The sequence below is a fragment of the Dendropsophus ebraccatus genome, chromosome 1 (assembly GCF_027789765.1).
Source record: "Dendropsophus ebraccatus isolate aDenEbr1 chromosome 1, aDenEbr1.pat, whole genome shotgun sequence".
Lineage (NCBI taxonomy): Eukaryota > Metazoa > Chordata > Amphibia > Anura > Hylidae > Dendropsophus > Dendropsophus ebraccatus.
In genome coordinates, this window is record NC_091454.1 from 201,403,488 (window position 1) to 201,423,300 (window position 19,813).

General features: G+C 44.8%; 1 protein-coding gene across 3 annotated transcripts; it reads right to left on the minus strand.

Annotated features, from left to right (window-relative positions):
* Positions 1-655: 655 nt before the first annotated feature.
* On the minus strand, positions 656-5,482 carry LOC138787032 (leucine zipper putative tumor suppressor 1-like). 3 transcript variants are annotated; one of them, XM_069964248.1, is made up of 4 exons: positions 5,423-5,482; positions 3,865-4,340; positions 2,485-3,108; positions 656-1,562 (listed from the first exon to the last, which is right to left on the minus strand). In XM_069964248.1, exons 2-4 carry the CDS (start codon positions 4,228-4,230, stop codon positions 1,056-1,058), a joined length of 1,497 nt encoding a protein of 498 aa, XP_069820349.1. In that variant the 5' UTR covers positions 4,231-4,340; positions 5,423-5,482; the 3' UTR covers positions 656-1,055. The 3 variants fall into 3 exon arrangements, with proteins under 3 accessions (XP_069820349.1, XP_069820420.1, XP_069820275.1); XM_069964319.1 differs by lacking the exon at positions 5,423-5,482 and adding an exon at positions 5,240-5,278; XM_069964174.1 differs by lacking the exon at positions 5,423-5,482 and adding an exon at positions 5,157-5,233.
* Between the last annotated feature and the right edge of the window lie 14,331 nt (positions 5,483-19,813).

The window sequence follows — 19,813 nt, forward strand, 5'->3', positions numbered from 1 at the left end:
GAAAAACAACCCCTTTCCCCCTCTATGTGTATTTTGAAAGAGCTTCAGACCGTTGACTTTCCCTCCCTAACTCTTCTCACTTCCCCCATCACTGTCTATATTGTTATATTGTCCGACTTGTTGTATGCAGGAATGTTAATGTAGCATGTGGTATGGTGTATCGTGTAGAGAACCTGAGCTGTATGTTGCTATGTAAAAATCTATTGTGTGCTACTTCTTAGTCTGAAAAGAAGAGTCTGGTTTTGTTAGTATGAGTTTTCTTTCTTCTGGAGGAGAACTAATTTCTATACTTTGCCACCCAGGGCCACTTCTGCCATGAGGCGGAATGAGCATTCTGCCTCAGGCGGCAGATTCTGCGGTCCTGGAGGGGGCGGCATAATCTTCCCCCTGCTATCATTTTAGTTAAAGGGGTTATCCAGCGCTACAAAAACATGGCCACTTTTCCCCCTACTGTTGTCTCCAGTTCAGGTGCAGTTTGCAATTAAGCTCCATTTACTTCAATGGAACTGAGTTTCAAAACCCCACCCAAACTGGAGACAACAGTAGGGGGAAAGTGGCCATGTTTTTGTAGCGTTGGATAATCCCTTTAAGTTTCACTTAACAAAAATGACAGGAGCCGCTCACCTATCCATCCCGCCGCTCCCACCCACCGCTGTCTCCACGTTCTGCCGGCAGCTGTCATCACCCCCCGCCCTCCACTCCGGGCTGTGGTAAGTACCTGGTCGAGCCATGGCTGTCAGGTCGCGCGCGGGGGGACGGGGGTGTTTGGGCACTAGTGATGGGGCGGCCACTTGAGGCTTGCCTCAGGCGGCAGAGAGCCCAGAATCGGCCCTGTTGCTACCCTACATACTGGAACCATGGCAGTAGGGATTTTTGACACCTTGCCCAAACAGCTACCACTTAAGAGACATGCTCCACCAGTCCTTTCCTATGCCCCTGTACACTAAAGTATGTAGATTGACATCTCCTCTTTCAGTTCTGATATTCCACACATCCAGACACACTGCATTCAACCACTCTCATGCTGACTCTGTTCCCTCACACCATGGCTCCAATCATATCTCTGTGGCTAATATGTCCTGGAAGGAAAGCTCCATATCAGGAAGGGTCATGATGGGCCCATCATCCAGGTCCTCTCCACTCAAAGCCCTGAGCCTTTGCTCTAGGGCCTGACATCGTTGGCACATATGAAGGTAGTTTTGCTGCAGCTGGCGCTGATAACGGATGACCTTCTCCTTCTCATCTCGCCATGTCTTCCTCTCTCTCTGGAAGACATCTGTCATCTGCTCGTTGTTCTGACGTTCTGCCTCAAGCTCTGTGCGGAGTGTTTCCAGTTCAGCCTCCGAGGAACCTGTCTCTTCTCTGTCCTCTCTATCTGCTTCTGCTACCCGTAGCCTTTCCTCTGCTTCCCTTGCCCGCTGTTCCTGGGCCTCTGCTCGGCCTTTAGTCTCCCGCAGTTGGGCTTTCAGACTGAGAATTTCACTGGCTCGGAGGGAAGACTCTTCTTGGGTTTCCCGTAGTTGTTGGCGGAGAGATGCGATTTCTGATGATTTCTGGCACACCTGCAGGAAGTGGGGGAACAATAAAAAATAAAGAAACTCAAAGTTTTAACATCAAGTTGTCCAACCCTTCTTGACTATAGCTCCGCTATTACAATCTCTTGGTTACAATGTGAAGGCAAGTGTTAAGGGTATGGTATTACCGTTCTTCACTCCCTGGTTCTCCACTTTACTACTTGCCATCATCTTGGAAGTATCATTTTCAAGATATGGGAGGGGAGGGCCTTTTTAGACTTTGGGGGTTTTGCTGGCATGTTTGCATTGTTTTTACATCTGGAAAATCTACCACCATATGCTAATGAATACCAACTATAGGCTATGAACTTTTTGGTACAAAATTTCAAAAACAAATATCACTAAGAAAATCAATTGTTCCCTACTCCTGCAGGTAAAGTACACAAGGTGCTTTACCTGTCACTACTGCAGGCATTGCCACTGACCACGATGGTCTAGCCAACCATAGCTTGCACCCTTCATGCCATGTTTGGAGCCCAAACCTTCGGACAACAGTTGTACAGTATACAGATTAAGGTAATGTTATTTGGACACTATATGGTATATAACAAAAGAGGACATGTATAAAAGATAGTGCAGAGTGCATCAACCCAACTTAAGGCCGAGCATGCTTATATCTTGGGTTCCCTCTATCAGTTCTTTTCTTCGATGCTATTATTAAAAAATGTTGCAAAGCAGTTGAATGGCCTTGAAGACGCTATCATAGAGACTGCTTACTAGCACAATCTTGTCTGTTGTCCAATTACCTAGCTATACAATAACAGATCCCCAGTACTAAGCAATTTATTTGCATATTCCGAGAAAATAGATATGGGTCTTGGGAGTAAATTACCCATTATCCTCCTGAATTTGTATTTTTCCCTATAAGTCCCTACTGGCCTCTGTTTCCTAAAAATCTTTATAGTCTCACCTCCCACTGTGTTTCATCCATTGATGGACTCATGGAAATCTTCTTCTCCATTTCATATGCTCGAACCTTACTTTCCATAGACTCTCTCTCCTGAGCCACTTGAATCTGTAACTTGTGCTGGCCTCTCTGGCCCCTCTGTGAACTTTGCCTGGACCTGGTTGGACCTCTGTGACCTTCATCTGTGTTTTCACTGGGTTCTGATCTTACCAACTCTTCGCAAGATGGAGGAGACCTTAAACCCGGCTTTGGAGGTACACTGAGAATTTTATTAGCATTTCCACCATCTGACAAAGACATTGCTCTGAGGCTCAACATGTTGCTTCGGGAACTCTGGGTGATATTGTGGGCACTGCCTCCAAAACGACCTGTTGGCATGAGTAATGCATCCAGCTGACATGCTGTTCCCAACTTGCTGGGATGTGTTGGAAGGCTAGACATGGAATTTCTACCAGATTCCGACATGCCACCTATGCAGTGCCCGGCCCGACTTTCTGCCTCTCGCAAACGATCTGGTCGATAGTACAGAGAAAGTTGAGGCCCACTCTCTGCGGCTGGGTAACACGTGACTGCAGAGTTTCTTCGCATGCCAGGCTTAAGAGGTGATGGGCGCAGGGCATTCATTTCCTGGCAGAAAAAGATTATTATTATATTTAATTCTTATTTTTAAATCCCTAATACTCTTGTGTTATATACTAATGTTAATACCAAAGTAAAACTTAGGGGGCATTCACACATTCCATGCACGGTCTGATGTGCTACAGAATGGAAGAGCTCAGAAACAGTTAAGATCTTCACGCTACAGTACTGACATGCTGTTTCAGTACAGTAGCACGAAGATTTAAACAGTTTCGGAGATTCCTGCATTATAATAAATCATTATTCCGGGAGTTCCGCATATCTTCCGTGCACAGACTGTAATCACAGAACATGTGAATGCCCCCTAAGGCTTCATTCACATGGAATAAAACTGGCGAAATTCTCCACCGTGGGATACTGGCAGTCTATGGGAGGCTTGTGCGCCTCCTCTCTCCGCGCGGAAGAATGGACATGTCAATTCTTCAGTGTGGAGAGAGGAGGCGTGCAAGCCTCCCATAGACTGCCAGTATGACACAGAGGCTGGTGAGATTCTGCCAATTTTACTCTGTGAACGGAGCCTAAGGCTTTCTTTACATTTGTGTTATGGTTTCCATCATTAACAGAAACTAGGACACAGTCCTGGATCTGTCAGACACCATTGTCTATTCTATTTTGCTGTGGTGTCTGTGGTTTTGACAGGAAGAATTAGACTAGTCTTACTATCTAATATGATAGCATCTGGGACTGAGACTCTTTATGGAGTCTCCGATACACACTCAAAGACATTTATTTAAATATTCTTACCAGTTCTAACCGATTGGGAAAGTGGATCATGCTGGGTTGGTTACATGGTTTGCTTGTTGGCACAGGATACTCCTGGACAGGCTGACTTTCTGGTTCATTGTTGGTCACTCTCTCATGATAATCCTGCCTTGGACCCACATGTGACTTCTGGCTAACTTTTATGTAGAAGAAGTCTTCACTCCGACCCATCTTAGATCCCCCTCCTTTGGCATGTCCTGATTCCTGGGAAAACCCAAATCTCAGGATCCCATCTGAGCAACGACTCAGTTTCTTGAGGTGGGGTGGTTTTCGCCCACGATGTTGAGAACCCCTTCCTTGCTTGCTGTTGAAGCCGTGTCCAGAGAGGAGGCTACCCACGCTGCCCATTGTGCCTCCAGTATGGACAGATAAGGGAGCCAATTATGTGAAGAGACGGAGAAGAAATTGAGGGGGCATGGGTCATTTCCCAGGGTCACCCATCATTTCATATAAAGAACCTAAGAGACAAAAAAAATAAGTATTTAAATAAAGCATTGTATAGAAACTAAGCTTTATGTGTAGTGTATCTCATGAGTTGCTTTTAATACATGCATAAAATTTTAGAGAGACATAGGTTACTTTTACACAGGCTGATTATCAGCTAAATAAGTGTTCCCAATACTTGGAAGGAAGGCATGCACCCTGTGGCTCAGCAAGGTATGTTTATACTTTGAGCTCTTAGCATTGTCTTGAGCCATATCCTGCATCACCTACAGACAGGCAGCCATGTCCGGTATCACCTAGAGACTGGCATCCATGCCCTGATCACCTAGAGACAGGCAGCCATGTCCTGCATAATCTACAGACAGGCAGCCATGTCCGGTATCATCTAGAGAAAGGCAACCCTGTTCTATATAACATAGAGACAGGTAGCCATGTCCTGCATCACCTAGAGACAGGCAGCCATGTCCTGCATCACCTACAGACAGGCAGCCATGTCCGGTATCATCTAGAGACAGGCAACCCTCTTCTATATAACCTAGAGACAGACATCCTTGTTCTTCATAACCTAGAGACCAGTAGCCATATTCTATATAACCTAGAGATAGACATCCATGTTCTACATCACCTAGAGACAGGCAGCCATGTTCTATATAATGTAGAGACGGGCAGCCATCTCCTGCATCACATAACAACAGTCATGTTCAACATCACCTAGAGACAGGCAGCCATAGCCTGATAACCTAGAGGCAGGCAGCTATGTCCTGCTTTACCTACAGACAGACAGTCATGCTCAACATCAACTACAGAAAGGCAGCCATGTCCTGCATCACCTAGCGACAGGCAGCCATGTTCTATGTCATCTAGCGACAGGCAGCCATGTTTCACCTAAAGACAAACAGCTATGACATATCACCTAGCAACAGGCAGCCATGTTCTACATCACCTACAGAAGGGCAGCCATGTCCTGCATCACCTAGCGACAGGCAGCCATTTTCTATGTCACCTAGCGACAGGCAGCCATGTTCTACATCAGGGGTGTCAAAATCAAATACACAGTGGGCCAAAATAAAAAAATTTAATAAAGTCGCGGGCCAACCTTGATAATTATTGAAGTGCGAATCCTGGCACTGTCAGTGGTGTGTGTCTCCCAGCGCTGCCATAAATGGCATGATACATTGGTATGATATGATTAAACCCCAACCGATGTAATAGCCAACTCCCCCCAATATTGCCCCATGTAGTAGCCAACCCAACCAAAATTGCCCGACATAGTAGCCAGCCCTCCCAGTAATGCCCAAATAGTAGCCAGTCCCCCAAGTGTCCCATATAGTAGCCAGCCCTCCAAAATAAACTTCTATAGTAACCATCCCTCCCCAATAGTCTTCTATAGTAGCAAGTCCTCCCCAATAGTCTCCCACAGTAGCCAGCTCTCTCTAATAGTCTAATCAGCGGGGGAACTACAGCCGTAGCTGGCGCAGGCCCCCGGAGCTCACATAGCCTGCAGCACCCGGTGGCCGAGCAGGCCTCCCGGGTGCTGCAGCTGTTTGAGGTGTCCCGGGGATTCCCGGGCAGCACAGGTGGTGGGCTCAGCGTCCGCCAGGGCAAGTACTTCCGGGGCAGGGAGCATCTCTAACAAGCGCTCCTGTGCCGTGCCGCTTGTTAGAGATGCTCCCTGCCCCGGAAGTACTTGCCCTGGCGGACACTGAGCCACGCTGATCCCGTCACCTGTGCCCGGGAGAAGACAGCCGACGGTGGAGTTAGGTGTGTTTTTTTTTATCTGCTTTGCAAAGGGGATATTCAGGGGGGCATCTATGGGGGATATACAGGGGGCATCTATTGGGGATAATACAGGGGGGCATCTATGAGTGATATACAGGGGGCATCTATTGGGGATAATACAGGGGGGGCATCTATGGGTGATATACAGGGGGATAATACAGGGGGGCCATCTATGGGGGATATACAGGGGGGCCATCTATGGGGGATATACAGGGGGCCATCTATGGGGGGTATACAAGGGGGGCATCTATTGGGGATAATACAGAGGGGCCATCTATGGGGATATACAGGGGCCATCTATGGGGATAATACAGGGGGGGAGCATCTATGGGCGATATACGGGGGCCATCTATGGGGGATATACAGGGGGCCATCTATGGGGGATATACAGGGGGCCATCTATGGGGGATAATACAGGGGGGCCATCTATGCGGGATATACAGGGGGAGCATCTAAGGGGGATATACAGGGGGGCCATGGACCAAGGGGGATGGACAACACACAGGGGTAATTTATAAGGAGCCAACACTGGTGGCATCAGTAAGGGGGAATACACAGAGGGGCATATACTATAAGGGGATCACATAGTGTCAGGGATATCCACTAAACGAGGGTGCAAAGGGGCCAATACAGATGTGCAGTTTGTAGAGAGATGAGGATGGGGCCAGAGTGAGGAGACTATGTCTGTCTGGCAGATTCTGTGGATTCGTGGCTCAGAGAAGTTCTCATAACGGCCCAGGACGGATTGAGAAGAAAATGAAAAGGGAAGAACTCCGATCAGAGAAGACGCCCCCTGTGAGTCACTTCATATAACTGTACTATCATATATATGGTGTACAAAACCTTTGTAGAGCTGAGTGGGCTGATGGCATAGTGGTCGATTGGGGGGGACGCAATCAAAAGTTTGCTATGGGGCCCAGCCATTTCTAGTTACGCCCCTGAGTCTCAAATAGTAGCCAACTCTTCCCCATAGTCTCATATAGTAGCCAGCCTTGCCCCATAGTCTCTTATATAGTAGCCAACCCCGCATAGTCTCTTATATAGTAGCCAGCCCTCCCCAATAGTCTCATATAGTAGCCAGCCCCCCATAGTCTCTTATATAGTAGCCAGCCCTCCCCTCTAGTCTCATATAGTAGCCAGCCCTCCCCTGTAGTCTCCTATATAGTAGCCAGCCCTCCCTAGTAGTCTCATATAGTAGCCAGCCCCCCCATAGTCTCTTATATAGTAGCCAGCCCTCCCCTGTAGTCTCAAATAGTAGCCAGCCCTCCCCATAGTCTCTTATATAGTAGCCAGCCCTCCCTCATAGTCTCTTATATAGTAGCCTATCCTCCCCAGTAGTCTCATATAGTAGCCAGCTCTCCCCGTATTCTCTTATATAGTAGCCAGCCTTCCCCTATTCTGTTATATAGTAGCCAACCTCTCCAGTAGTCTCATATAGTAGCCAGCCCTTCCCATAGTTTAGTTTATAGTAGCCATGGCAGGCCAGATCTAATTCAAACTCTGAATTGCCTGGCGGGCCAAAAATAATGGCACCGCGGGCCAGATTTGGCCCGCGGGCCAGAGTTTGACGTGACTGTTCTACATCACCTAGAAACAGGCAGCCATGTTCTACATCACCTACAGAAGGGCAGCCATGTTACATTGATAACTGCAGCAGAACCTGTACATGGCAATGGACCCAAAAAGAAAAGCTGTCATAAATGGGGTAAAGAAAAAAACAAAACAAACAAATGACTCTTGTCTTCAGGGACAAAATTCCCAAGTAAAACTTGGCTGCCTGTCTTTAGATTTTTTACAACATGGCTGCCTGTCTCTAGGTGATGTAGAACATGGCTGCCTGTCTCTAGGTTATGTAGAACATGGCTTCCTGTTTCTAGGTGATGTAGAACATGGCTGCCTGCGCTAGGTGACATAGAAAATGGCTGCCTGTCGCTGGGTGATGCAGGACATGGCTGCCCTTCTGTAGGTGATGTAGAACATGGCTGCCTGTTTCTAGGTGATGTAGAACAGTCACATCAAACTCTGGCCCGCGGGCCAGAGTTTGACGTGACTGTTCTACATTCTAGGTGATGTTCTACATCACCTAGAGACAGGCAGCCATGTTCTACATCACCTAGAGACAGGCAGCCATGTTGTAAAAAATCTAAAGACAGGCAGCCAAGTTTTACTTGGGAATTTTGTCCCTGAAGACAAGAGTCATTTGTTTGTTTTGTTTTTTTCTTTACCCCATTTATGACAGCTTTTCTTTTTGGGTCCATTGCCATGTACAGGTTCTGCTGCAGATATCAATGTAACTAAATGATGCAACCCAGCTTCTTTATTGTGGGATAAACTGTATTTTGCCTTTTTTTTCTGGCATTCAGATAAGCAATACTGGAAGTGAGATGATCATGATGTCCAGGCAAAGCTGTGCACACACTATGGGGCATCTGTGGCAGACGCAAACTGGGAAATCAATGTCTGGACAAATCACTGTTGTCATGGCACTGTTCACACATTGAACATTTAGACTTGGATTCCATATATCTATGATATTCCAGTTCTCAGAGCATCTGTGGATGTTGCTGATTCACAAGGGGAGTATCTCATCTATAGGGCCAATGGAGGGATATGAAATATTGTGTGGACTTCTCTACCATATATATATATGATAGCCTATAACGCTGGGGAATAAATCCTATATTTACAAGCAATACTTACCCAAGCAGCTTTATATCCTGATTTGGTAATATGCAGCTAGCACAGTGAATAGGCAGTCATTTGTGTCATATAATAATACCAATAATAACATCCTGTGATCGAGCACAATGCAATAGTTTGTCAATCATAAAGACCACAGTAAAAATACACACACTGTACACCGTGTTCCAAGCCGCACACTCTGTTTCCGTGGCAACAGGAAGTCTGACGACTCCTGGAAAGAGCAGGACAAAAGGCGCTGTTGGCTCGCATAGAAAGGGTTAAAGCAAAGGAGTTCACAAGAGTTAGGAACTGCTGACATCACGGTTGGAGAGTACTGCTGTTGTTAAAGCATGCTGGGAGTTGTAGTCTTCCAACGTCTGGTGAACCACAAGGTGTAAACCACTGCTATAGATGTACAACCAGTAAATTACATTTTTTAGTTAACTATAGATGATGCTACGAGGAGGTGTAAGCGATGCTTAGAAGCAACAAGGGTCTATAGAGCTTCATCGAAAACCAGTAACCCCCTCTGGGAGTAAATGATATTATACCGTTTGCAATCAGCTGTTTTTGTGGGGATGAAACTGGTCGAAACACGTTCCAAAAAGGGTATTTTTGAGTCACAAACGGCAGAAGTTGGACTAAATGTTAAAGTCGTAAAATCCAGTCCTGCCACTTCTCAGTAAATTAACGTCACAGCAGGCCTATGCCTGTCAGGGATAGCTGGGTTCCCGCCGCAACTGTCATTACCTAAACCGCGCTCTGGTGCTGACAATTAACAATATAGATACTGGGGTCAGCACAACCAAAGCATCTATAGGGCTTTAGAAAGAGAATTCTACTTCTGCAGAGGGAGAATTCTCTGTCTAGTAACATCGGGGCTCTGCCATGGCAGAGTCCCGATGGTAGCCATGGACACCGGAAGCCTCAGGAATCAATGACTCATGGTGGTGAAAGGGATAAGGAAGGCAGAAATTTGACCATATTCAGAACATATTCAAGAAAAACATCAGCCCCCCAGCTCAGTGGTGACTACTAGAGCTGAGCGCATGCTCGAGTTCAATCGTTCGGCATTTGATTACTTGTGGCTGAAGAAGTTGGATGTAGCCCTAGGGAATCTGTTTTCCAGGTATCCCTAGGACTGCATCCAACTTCTTCAGCCACTGGGATACAAATGCCAAACGATTGGACTTGAGCATGGTCCAGTTGCGCTCATCTCTAGTGACTACACTAGTGTATACAGTGCCGTACAATGAGTATCACTATTGATTCCCTTCTCTATTAATAGTTGTTTGTTATCACACAAATAAGTCTTACAATTTATATGTCAATTGCAGCCGTGTGTATTCTAATTATTGGGGGTCTCAAAACTCAAGATAGATTGTTGATTAATCGTGCCCTATGTATTCTATAAATCAAAGCATAAACAATGCCAAAACCCATATTCTTATTGTCTGCACTCTACTTATGAAGAACTGATGATCCACCATCTTTTGATCTTTGGTAGACAGAACCAATGGCAACTACCAATAGTGTTTAGTGCTTGGTAAAAAGCTTTGGAGATGCACATCCTAAGGCCCACAGTGGACTAGGGTGTATTGATAATAGATGAATGAAAGGCAAGACAATGGCTTCCAGCCCAGTTTCTAACTGTACCATAAGTAACATAATTGCATTGTATTATACCACCATGATGTAAGCACTAAAAATTTGGCCAATTGTGATCCTCTAAAACCAACCTAACATACATAATCAGTAGAGATGAGCACAACATGGAGAGTGTTCGGGTCTGTCTTAACCTGAGCGTGCAGCATTTGATTAGCAGTGGCTGAAGAGTTGGATGCAGCCATAAGGCTGCCTGGAAAAAGTGGATACAGCCATAGGCCATAGACCGTATCCATGTTTTCCAGGACTCTCTGGGGCTGCATCCAACTCCTGCATACTTGGGTTCAGACGGACCCGAACATGCCTGTGTTGCGCTCATCTCTACGAATTGGGGCTCGATGACACTTATGTAAAATGGGGAAAAAATAATCAAATATGGATTATTTTTTCACAATTTGTCCTATTTTTGGTCTCATATAGTATTTGTTTTTGTCCCGTATTTTGTTATATCTTGTCCTTTCTCAACCACAACTGTTCTATTTCTTGAAGAGAACCTGTCACCAGTTTCACACTGCACTAACCACAGGCAGCATGAAACAGCCAAGCTCCACTTCCAAGAAAATGGGGTGGTCCCTGGCGGCTTCTCCATTCCGCACAGGCCATGACTGATCTCTTAAAGGGGTTATCCAGCGCTACAAAAACATGGCCACTTTCCCCCTACTGTTGTCTCCAGTTTGGGCAGGGTTTTGAAACTCAGTTCCATTGAAGTAAATGGAACTTAATTGAAAACCGCACCTGAACTGGAGACAAGAGTAAGGGGAAAAGTGGCCATGTTTTTGTAGCGCTGGATAACCCCTTTAATACCAAAACAGGGAGAGACCGATTATTCAGGGCTAATGGGACTGGGAGGTTGATGGGGACCGCCACAATTACTCAGAGCCCCATTCTGCTTGGATATTATAACTAGGCTTTTCAATGTGTATCATTTATCACTGTACAGAGGGAACCTGGTAGTGTTTCATGCTGCCTGTGGTTAGGGCAGCTTGCAGGTTCCCTTTAAAGTATTAACACCGTTTTTTGTTGTTTTGGTAACATTGCTGAAGTATAGATAAAACAGAACACATATACCCATGTGAACTATACAAAAAAAATGGAGATAAAACGAGATGACGACTAAATTACTGATATAAGTTTGATAGGGCTCTAAGACTTAAAGGGATATTCCCATTTCAACTAACATAGCTAAACTTTTAGGACTAATCAAGTGAAATATTTTTGCAAACACATACCTGATTTTGCACTTTGCCTCCCCTTGTTGACAGCTCATTGCCTAGGTTACCAACCACCACTCTGCTCTAAAAGCAGTGGTCTGGCTAGTGTATCTATAACTATAGCATACATATTTATATATAAAAATATACAGTATACATACTATATCTCTATAAATCTATATTATAACTATAAATACCCCAGCCACACTACTACTTTTAGAGCAGAGTGGTGGTCGGTAACCTTGACAACGAGCTGTCAACAAAGGGAGGGAAAGAACAGCTTATTAAGAGGAGCCAAGTTTTCTAAATCATTGTATTTGCAAAAACATTTACTTTGACAAGACCTACAAGTATAACTATATTAGCCATGCCGAGAATACCCCTTTAAGACAATACTGTTATATTTAATATTCTGCAGTGTTCATCCAGAAGAAACCAAAACAACCCCAATGTAGTAGCTGTCACTTTTTCCCATATCCAGAATGACATCCAGACTCCATAACACAACAGGATTCTTGGTCAATCTGAATAGTAAGGTAAGTAAGAGTTATCGATTTACACACTGTATTAGGGGGGGATCAAGGCTACTTGGTGGAAATTTACACCAAGAGGGTGCTTGGGATATCAGGGGTAGGGTAAATCTGTATAGAGCAAATAACTGGAGCAATTATTGATAGTGATGAGCTAACTTGCCAAACGTTCGTGTAAGACAACATTCATCTGAACCCTAGGCATTTGACTACTGGCAGCTAAAGTTGGATGTCATGGAAAACATGAATACAGTCATAGGCTAAAGGCTCTATCCATGTTTTCCCGGCAGCCCTAGGGTGGCATCCGACTTCTTCAGGGGTCGGGAGTCAAATGCTTAGCATTCAGGTTTGGATGCACCCAAACGTTTGGGAAGTTCACTCATCGCTATTCATTGACATTAGTGGTCACTAGAGATGAGCGAACCTGGAGCATGCTCAAGTCGATTCGAACCCGAACTTTCGGCATTTGATTAGCGGTGGCTGCTGAAGTTGGATAAAGCCCTAAGGCTATGTGGAAAACATGGATATAGTCATTGGCTGTATCCACGTTTTCCAGAAAACCTTAGAGCTTTTTCCAAGTTCAGCAGCCCCAGCTAATCAAATGCTGATCGTTCGGGTTCGCATCGACTCAAACCCGGTTCGCTCATCTCTAGTGGTCACAGATTGGAGACGCCTTAAACTCTTTCATCCATATGGGAAGGGAAGGAGCCCTGACACTGAGGCAAGACTAATCTTGGAGGAAGGTTCACTCTCTTCAAGGCAAGCAGCAGTCTCCCACACACTCCTCCGTTCAGCCCCTAAGAAAGTCTTCCAGTCCCTGATTTTTCAACTGTATAGTCTTAGAGGTAGCAGAGCCTCCCACGCACACTCTGTGCTGCATGAGTCAGGCTGGAGCAACCGTCAGGGACAACAGCCTCTTTACCAGATCATGTCAAATTCTGACAGCATCCTATGGCAACAGACCCACACACATAGAAGAAAAAAAAAATCCCAACATTTACAAGGACGCCCCCAGCTGCTCGAGAAATTAACCATACGGACCATGCGACCGAGCCATCAACCATACATCGGAGGAAGAACCTACCTGCTATACAAGAATTAGAAGCAGATGCAGCAGAGCTGAGGTTGTTTTCTAGCACAGAGCTACATTTATATTATAGGTTCATTGACAAGGTTCCATTTATTCGGTGGGTTTTCACAATGTTATCTTTAGAGACAAAGTCAGCTCTGCTACATCATCTAAAACTAGTCCCCTGAATGAGATATAGAGCCAGCAATGAGAACGGTCATGCTGGGTAGTATTCTCTCTGGTGTTCTGGAGTGTGTTTTTAGCCCATTCTACTTTAGTTTATAGCAAATAAATGATTCTCCCGTTTCAGTCTAATTTGGCAATTGCAATAAAACACTGCAAACTGCGACACGTTCAATGGACCCCAAGTGCTCAATTCCCCCCCCTCCTTCCCTCCAAGATACTATTTGCTATAGAGGCTAAAGAGATTGCATGACTCTATCATTGGGGAAGTTGTTCAATTAACCCCTCTCATACCGTAATATAACTACAATCACACGACATACCCAACAAACACAGGAGAACGTCTCACCTCTCCGAACCCACACAAGGATTCCTGATTCTTCACTCTGAGCCTCTATAATACATCGCTCCATTAATCCCTCCCCACCTGTAACCTACGGACCATCCTTCTATTAACCCTTGTTCCCGTACAGTCGTATATCAGAGCAAGGAATGGACTGGAACTCGACTGCTAGTTGCGTTGTAGCAGAGCTGAGTGCGTCCTATATAGAACGCCTGACCACAAAATGATGACCAACTCAGCTCTTCTACATCTGTACATACAAAATAGTCTTCTACAATGTGTTTAGTGGGAAAGCTTTACCTAAAAGAGTGCTAAGAATTTGGGACAGCAGAGTATTATCCTTTTGATGCCACTATAGATTGCTAGCCTATTGATGCCACCACAGAGTATTATCCTATGGATGCCACAGCAGGTTATCATTATATAAATGCCACTGCAAAGTATCTTCCTATTGATGCCACCGCAGTCTATCATTCCATTGATGCCACCGCAGTCTATTTTTCTATTGATGCTACCACCAAGTATCATTTTACTGATGCCACTGCAATGTGTTATCCTATTAATCCCACCACATCGTATCATCCTATTAAAGCCAATACAGAATATCATCCTATTAATGCCGCTGCAGGTTATCATCCTTTTGATGCCTCTTATAATAGAGCTTTCACCATTTAACCCTATCTGCAGAGCATCACTCATTCTTCTTCAACAACACAGTCTCTTATAATAGACAAAATAAAGATGCCGGGGACATCATCATAACATTGCAGAACATTCATACCATGGTCATTTGCAGAGCATCCATCCAATGACTGCAGAGCATTGCTTCATTATCACTACATTTACAGATCATCACACCGGGAGCACTTAAAAGACTTGCAATAATGTCAATATACAACCTGGAGTTTAGCATTTTCTGAAGTACTACCTTGCCAGTGAAATATTTAAGAAGTTGCTAAAATTTGTGCAGAGTATTGCTCCAATTACAAAGCTCCTACTTCCTACCTGCAGAGCATCTCTTCCTTCTCCTTCCCTGTTGAAAATTGATGCCTCCACCTTCTTCCTTAAATAGTATGCCCCCAATCCTTCATCATGCTTGCAGATCATTACCAACTCCCCCTCATTTATGCAGAGCATCAGCTTCTCCATCTAGAGTCCTTTTCATGTTTTCTCCCTAAGGATACTCAATAAGAGCGACTCCAGAATAGATGTCTCCTATTACTAGTCCAAGTTTCCCTATACCTGTTCTATATAAATCATTGCTGCTATCCCTATAATAGAATTGTTTGTAGACTGCAGACTATCACTCTTTTTCTGACTCCATCCATTGCCCTGGAGTAATACCCCCCCTGCACTCACCTGCTCCCATGTATAATCCACTAGTCCAGGGCCAGACCTGTAGCTTACAGCAATCGATTATCCACTGACAGCGGAGTCTGGTAGCCAAATTGGCAAGCAATAAGGGGCTGGGACAATATCCAGTCTTCCCTATGATTGGCTCCAGAAAAAGGCAGCATTTACATAAAACTCAATCTGACTCCCACACACTTTGATTTTCCTATCCTCCCTCACATACTCTGCAAGATCCTTCCCCCCCTTCCCCTATTTTATGCATGTACTTTGTCAAGCCCTGAACAAAGATCACAAAATCTTCCTTCTACATTAATAATTAAAGTGACAGGCACACATCTACAGCCACATATACAGTCATCTAAAAAAAAATTCTAAAACAGATGGGTGGGCACAAAACCCCCCTTACCGCCAAACTCTTTACACTTAAGGCTGCACTATTTCAATAAACAGTGCCACTCTATTTCATGGGCATGTCTGGTACTGCAGTTGCTACTCTATTCGAATGAATGGAGCAGAGCTGCAATGCCAGCCCACTTTTACTAATTACGAAGAGCGCATTTAAAATATACACTGTCTTTAACAAACTTTGCATAGATCAATAGTATAAGCAAAGATTAAAAAAAAACTTTGTAATATATCTTATCAGACAAAATTGTTTCCTTCTCCTGTTATCAAGCATGTTCCCTCTCTAGACTATCATGTACTAAAACTAACTCAAAAATCAAGTTACATGTAAGCCTTTGTGGTGTCCCACTATTAGTGTCTTGTGCACCTGTCACAAAGTTCTCACCTCAGGTTAAGTATTCTAAAGTTTCACCACTAGGTGTCAGTGTTTCTTAGATTAGTATGTATTTCTATGCACAACTGCAAGAAGTTATGGGTTAATGTTTGTCATACCATGTGCTTTGTGCTGACCAACAGGAGGTGCTCTCTTTTCTCTCAACCTATCCCGACTGTCTCTACACACACAAACCCCTGCAGGAGACAACCAGTTCTTTTATCACTACTACTATACCTACTATGCAGTGCTAAGCACACTAAAGTGAGAGGTAACCAAGGAACACACTGACCCAAGCCAGGAACACCTCTACAACTACCCGGGCAGTATCCTGACAAGAGAGGAACTAGCCTTGATAGGACAAAGTTAACTTAAAGAAGGTCTACGTATCCTATTGCGTAGTGCAGGTTACTGGGACCCATCGGACACCCTGCTACACCCAGATAACCACAGCTGGAGCTTGTACTACCCTACTGGGATGGGTTCGATGATATCAGGGGGTAGAAGGTGGTCAGACCAAAGTCGACACATGAGTAAGTATTAAAGGACAACTCCCATGAAAAACTTTTTCCCAGTAATTGAAGAACATTACAAAGTTATATAACTGTGTAATATGCTTCAATCACCTATCTGCCTCCCTTCCCTGTATTTTCCCCCCTTAACCCCCCACCAGGAAGTGTCCTGACTCACACATACCTAATTACTGTCGTCACCAGTTTCTTCTCAGCTTCTTCTTGTGACGATGAGTCATCAGCAGGAGGGCTGGTCTAGCTCCTGTTACACCAGCCCAGTTTGATTTGTTATGTCTGTAGGTGTCCATTCCAGGAATAGTGGTCGGATATTGTAGAACCTCAGAGGTGGAGGCAAGCTCAGTCTTTTGTCGCTCTTAACAGGGCACGGGCAAAAGATTAACCGGAGGTTAATGTAGTATATCTCATTCGGCAACATATGTGGACAAATTAAACCGCAACAAATTTAATGCAGTTTCAAATATTTTTGTTGGAACACCTGCGCCATTCCTGAGGAGGGGGCACTAGTTGTGTGGGTCCAGAGCAGACAACCATCATATTCCTTGGATACACCCTGATGATATCAGGTGTACTCACCCCTGATGTGTTTAATAGAGTTAGCACAACACACTAAGGTGAGTGGTATACAACTCTTCAAAAGATTGGTTTCTCATCCAGACCGTGACATACTACATCAGAAGGCGCCCTTCGTTCTATTTTTCCTTCTACATCAAGTTATTGGAAAACTTGTAGCACAGAAAGGGGGGGGGGGTTGTTTGCCATAAAAAGTTGAAGAGAGTGGACCTAAGCTTGTTTACGGATTATGGGGTTCCCCTTAACACAATGGGCTAGGACATCTGGACCCTAGAAATTTAGTGGGGAATTAAGCAAGCAGCGCAGTTGTGGTGGGATGACCACATATAAGGGGTCATAAGCGGTCGCCTTGGCAGGAGTAAGAAAAGGGAGGGAGAGGGAGTCCATGACAGCAAAATGAGGAAAGAGGTAAATTTATGGGATGTTGGGGGTAATTGATCCCCCTGGTGGTTCTCTGGTTTAAAATTAAAGGAGGCTAGAAAAATGTTTTTTACAGCTTTAATGCTGAGTTCCTGTTGGACGGGGTACTTAAAAAAGTGGTCTTCAGGTCTGGAAGACAGGAGTCCTCTAGCCACGTGTGGTATGGCAGTGGGCAAGGTCAAGAGCAATACACAAAGGATGATGATGGTGCCTTCAGAGACTCCATTCTTTCTTTCAAGGTAGCTTAGGGAAACAAAGATTTTGCACACAATTGCCCATGTAAGTCATTGGAAAATATATTTATATAGTTGTTATTTACATTTGGATAAAAATTAGAGATGAGCAAACCGGGTTCGAGTCCATCCGAACCTGAACGTTCGGCATTTGATTAGCTGGGGCTGCTGAACTTGGATAAAGCTCTAAGGTTGTCTGGAGAACATGGATACAGCCAATGACTATATCCATGATTTCCACATAGCCTTAGGGCTTTATCCAAGTTCAGCAGTCACCGCTAATCAAATGCCGAAAGTTGGGGTTCGGATAAACTCGAGCATGCTCCAGGTTCGCTCATCTCTGCTAAAAATGTTCTTAGTACTTCATTATAAGGCTATATTCTCACCTCAGCCACTATTTGGCTTAGCAGGGAAGTCCTTCACAATCTTTACCGCTAGTATAAACCTGCATATACTAACAAACAACATGAAAGAGGCAGATAGACAGCTGTAGAGACACTACTGTTACTGAGATAGTGCTGTGCAGGCATACAATTATCTGTCAGCAAGGCACACGCCTGACACACATACTGCTGTTTCAGGGCTGCACACAAACAAGTTTACTTAAAGCGGTATTCCCATCTCAACTAATATAACTAAACTTGTCTGGCCAAGAGTATAAAATAGGCCTGAAAGTCTGGCTTTCCACTAGGAATTTGCATCTAAGGGTACCCTCAGGAAAACATGCCCCTTTACATCATCTCTGAAGTGATTAACCCAGTGTCTTTCTTTTACCTAGTTCAATGCGTATTCATAATATTTTTCATAAAAGTTTGTTGAAAAAATATGCAGTACCTGTCGTGCCGTCAGTTCCTCCTGCTCTCCTCGTGATCCAGGGGGACCTTGAATACGAAAATGAGAAAGTGTTGGATTCTCGAAGAATACAAAATTCTATCTAATACTTGATCCACTGGAAGGGTTATGGTCCGGAGAAGAGTACCTGGGTCTCAGCTAAAGACATTCACGCCCTCCGGTTTATCAAGGCAATTAAATCTATGTAACCCCTCCAAGCCTGGTCCATTGGGTGAGGGCCTGGTGGCTCCTCATAAAGGAGAGGGGTTACTCTTATGTCTGTGTCTGTCTTGAGCTCGGCACGTCCCTTGGCTTGTGGTGGGCAGCCAGGACTGCTACAGTAGTGGAGCACTGGCGCTGAGTAAGTGACAGAGGCTGTGACTGGCTGTACCAGGGGGGTTTGGCACGCGCCCAAAGGGGACTGTATGGAGGGATCAGATTGGCCAAGGGGCGTGTTGGTAAAGGAATATTTAAGTGACAGCCCGGAAGTCACGCGTCATTCCCCAGGAAGTTTTTTTTCTAGCTGCAGGAACTTTCCCGCACTCCCTCCATGTTGTTGGTTTTATTTGTGCTTCTAATTTTTTATTACACTATTGTCACAGCTTGGCGCAGGGAATGACCTTGTGAAGAGAAACGGGAGGAGGTGACGAGGCCACCCGGCTGAACAACTAGGACATCCCCATCGCTGGAGCGGTGGCCTGGCATGCTGGTGACCTCGTCACGAAGACATCAGTGCAAGGTCTTCACCTTCCGGCAGTTAAGATGGTAACAAAGTTTTGCGGTTAAAATAATAATAAACAAGCTGTGGCATACCCCAACGCATAAAATTTTTTAATTTTGTGTGAGTCTTTATTTAGGCTAGCAGACGGTAGGGTTTATGAGGGAAGAGGAGTATATAAGGGGATCCAGTCCTATGGGTGCAACTTGGGTTACAGCCAGTCTTAGGTTTTTTGTCATTGGCTTTTGTAGTTGTGTAAACACTGTCCTACTACGGCTATCTTAGTTAATGAATTCCTGTTACTGCATATGCCCTCTGGTCATTACACAGTTAAGGTACAAACACACACACCGTATACGCAGCAGATACGCAACAAATACGCAACAGATCTGCAGCAGATTTGATGGTGCAGATTTGATGTTGTGTTCCGTTATTTAGATCTAATCTGCTGCGTATTTGTTGCGTATTTGCTGCGTATCGCAGCAGTAAATACACTGCATATACGGTGTGTGTGTTTATACCCTAAACCTTGTCTGGTTTTGGTTAGCTCTGTGACTGCCAGATCTCCTGCCATTCAGTCTCCTGGTGT

Bases quoted from the DNA above. Each gene is read 5' to 3' on its own strand.
- LOC138787032 (XM_069964248.1), bottom strand. From the start codon at position 4,230: ATGGGCAGCGTGGGTAGCCTCCTCTCTGGACACGGCTTCAACAGCAAG. The intron at 3,109-3,864 runs GTAAGAATATTT...TTTTTCTGCCAG, and splicing joins TTCCCAATCGGTTAGAACTG to GAAATGAATGCCCTGCGCCC. The intron at 1,563-2,484 runs GTGAGACTATAA...CACTTCCTGCAG, and splicing joins TGGATGAAACACAGTGGGAG to GTGTGCCAGAAATCATCAGA.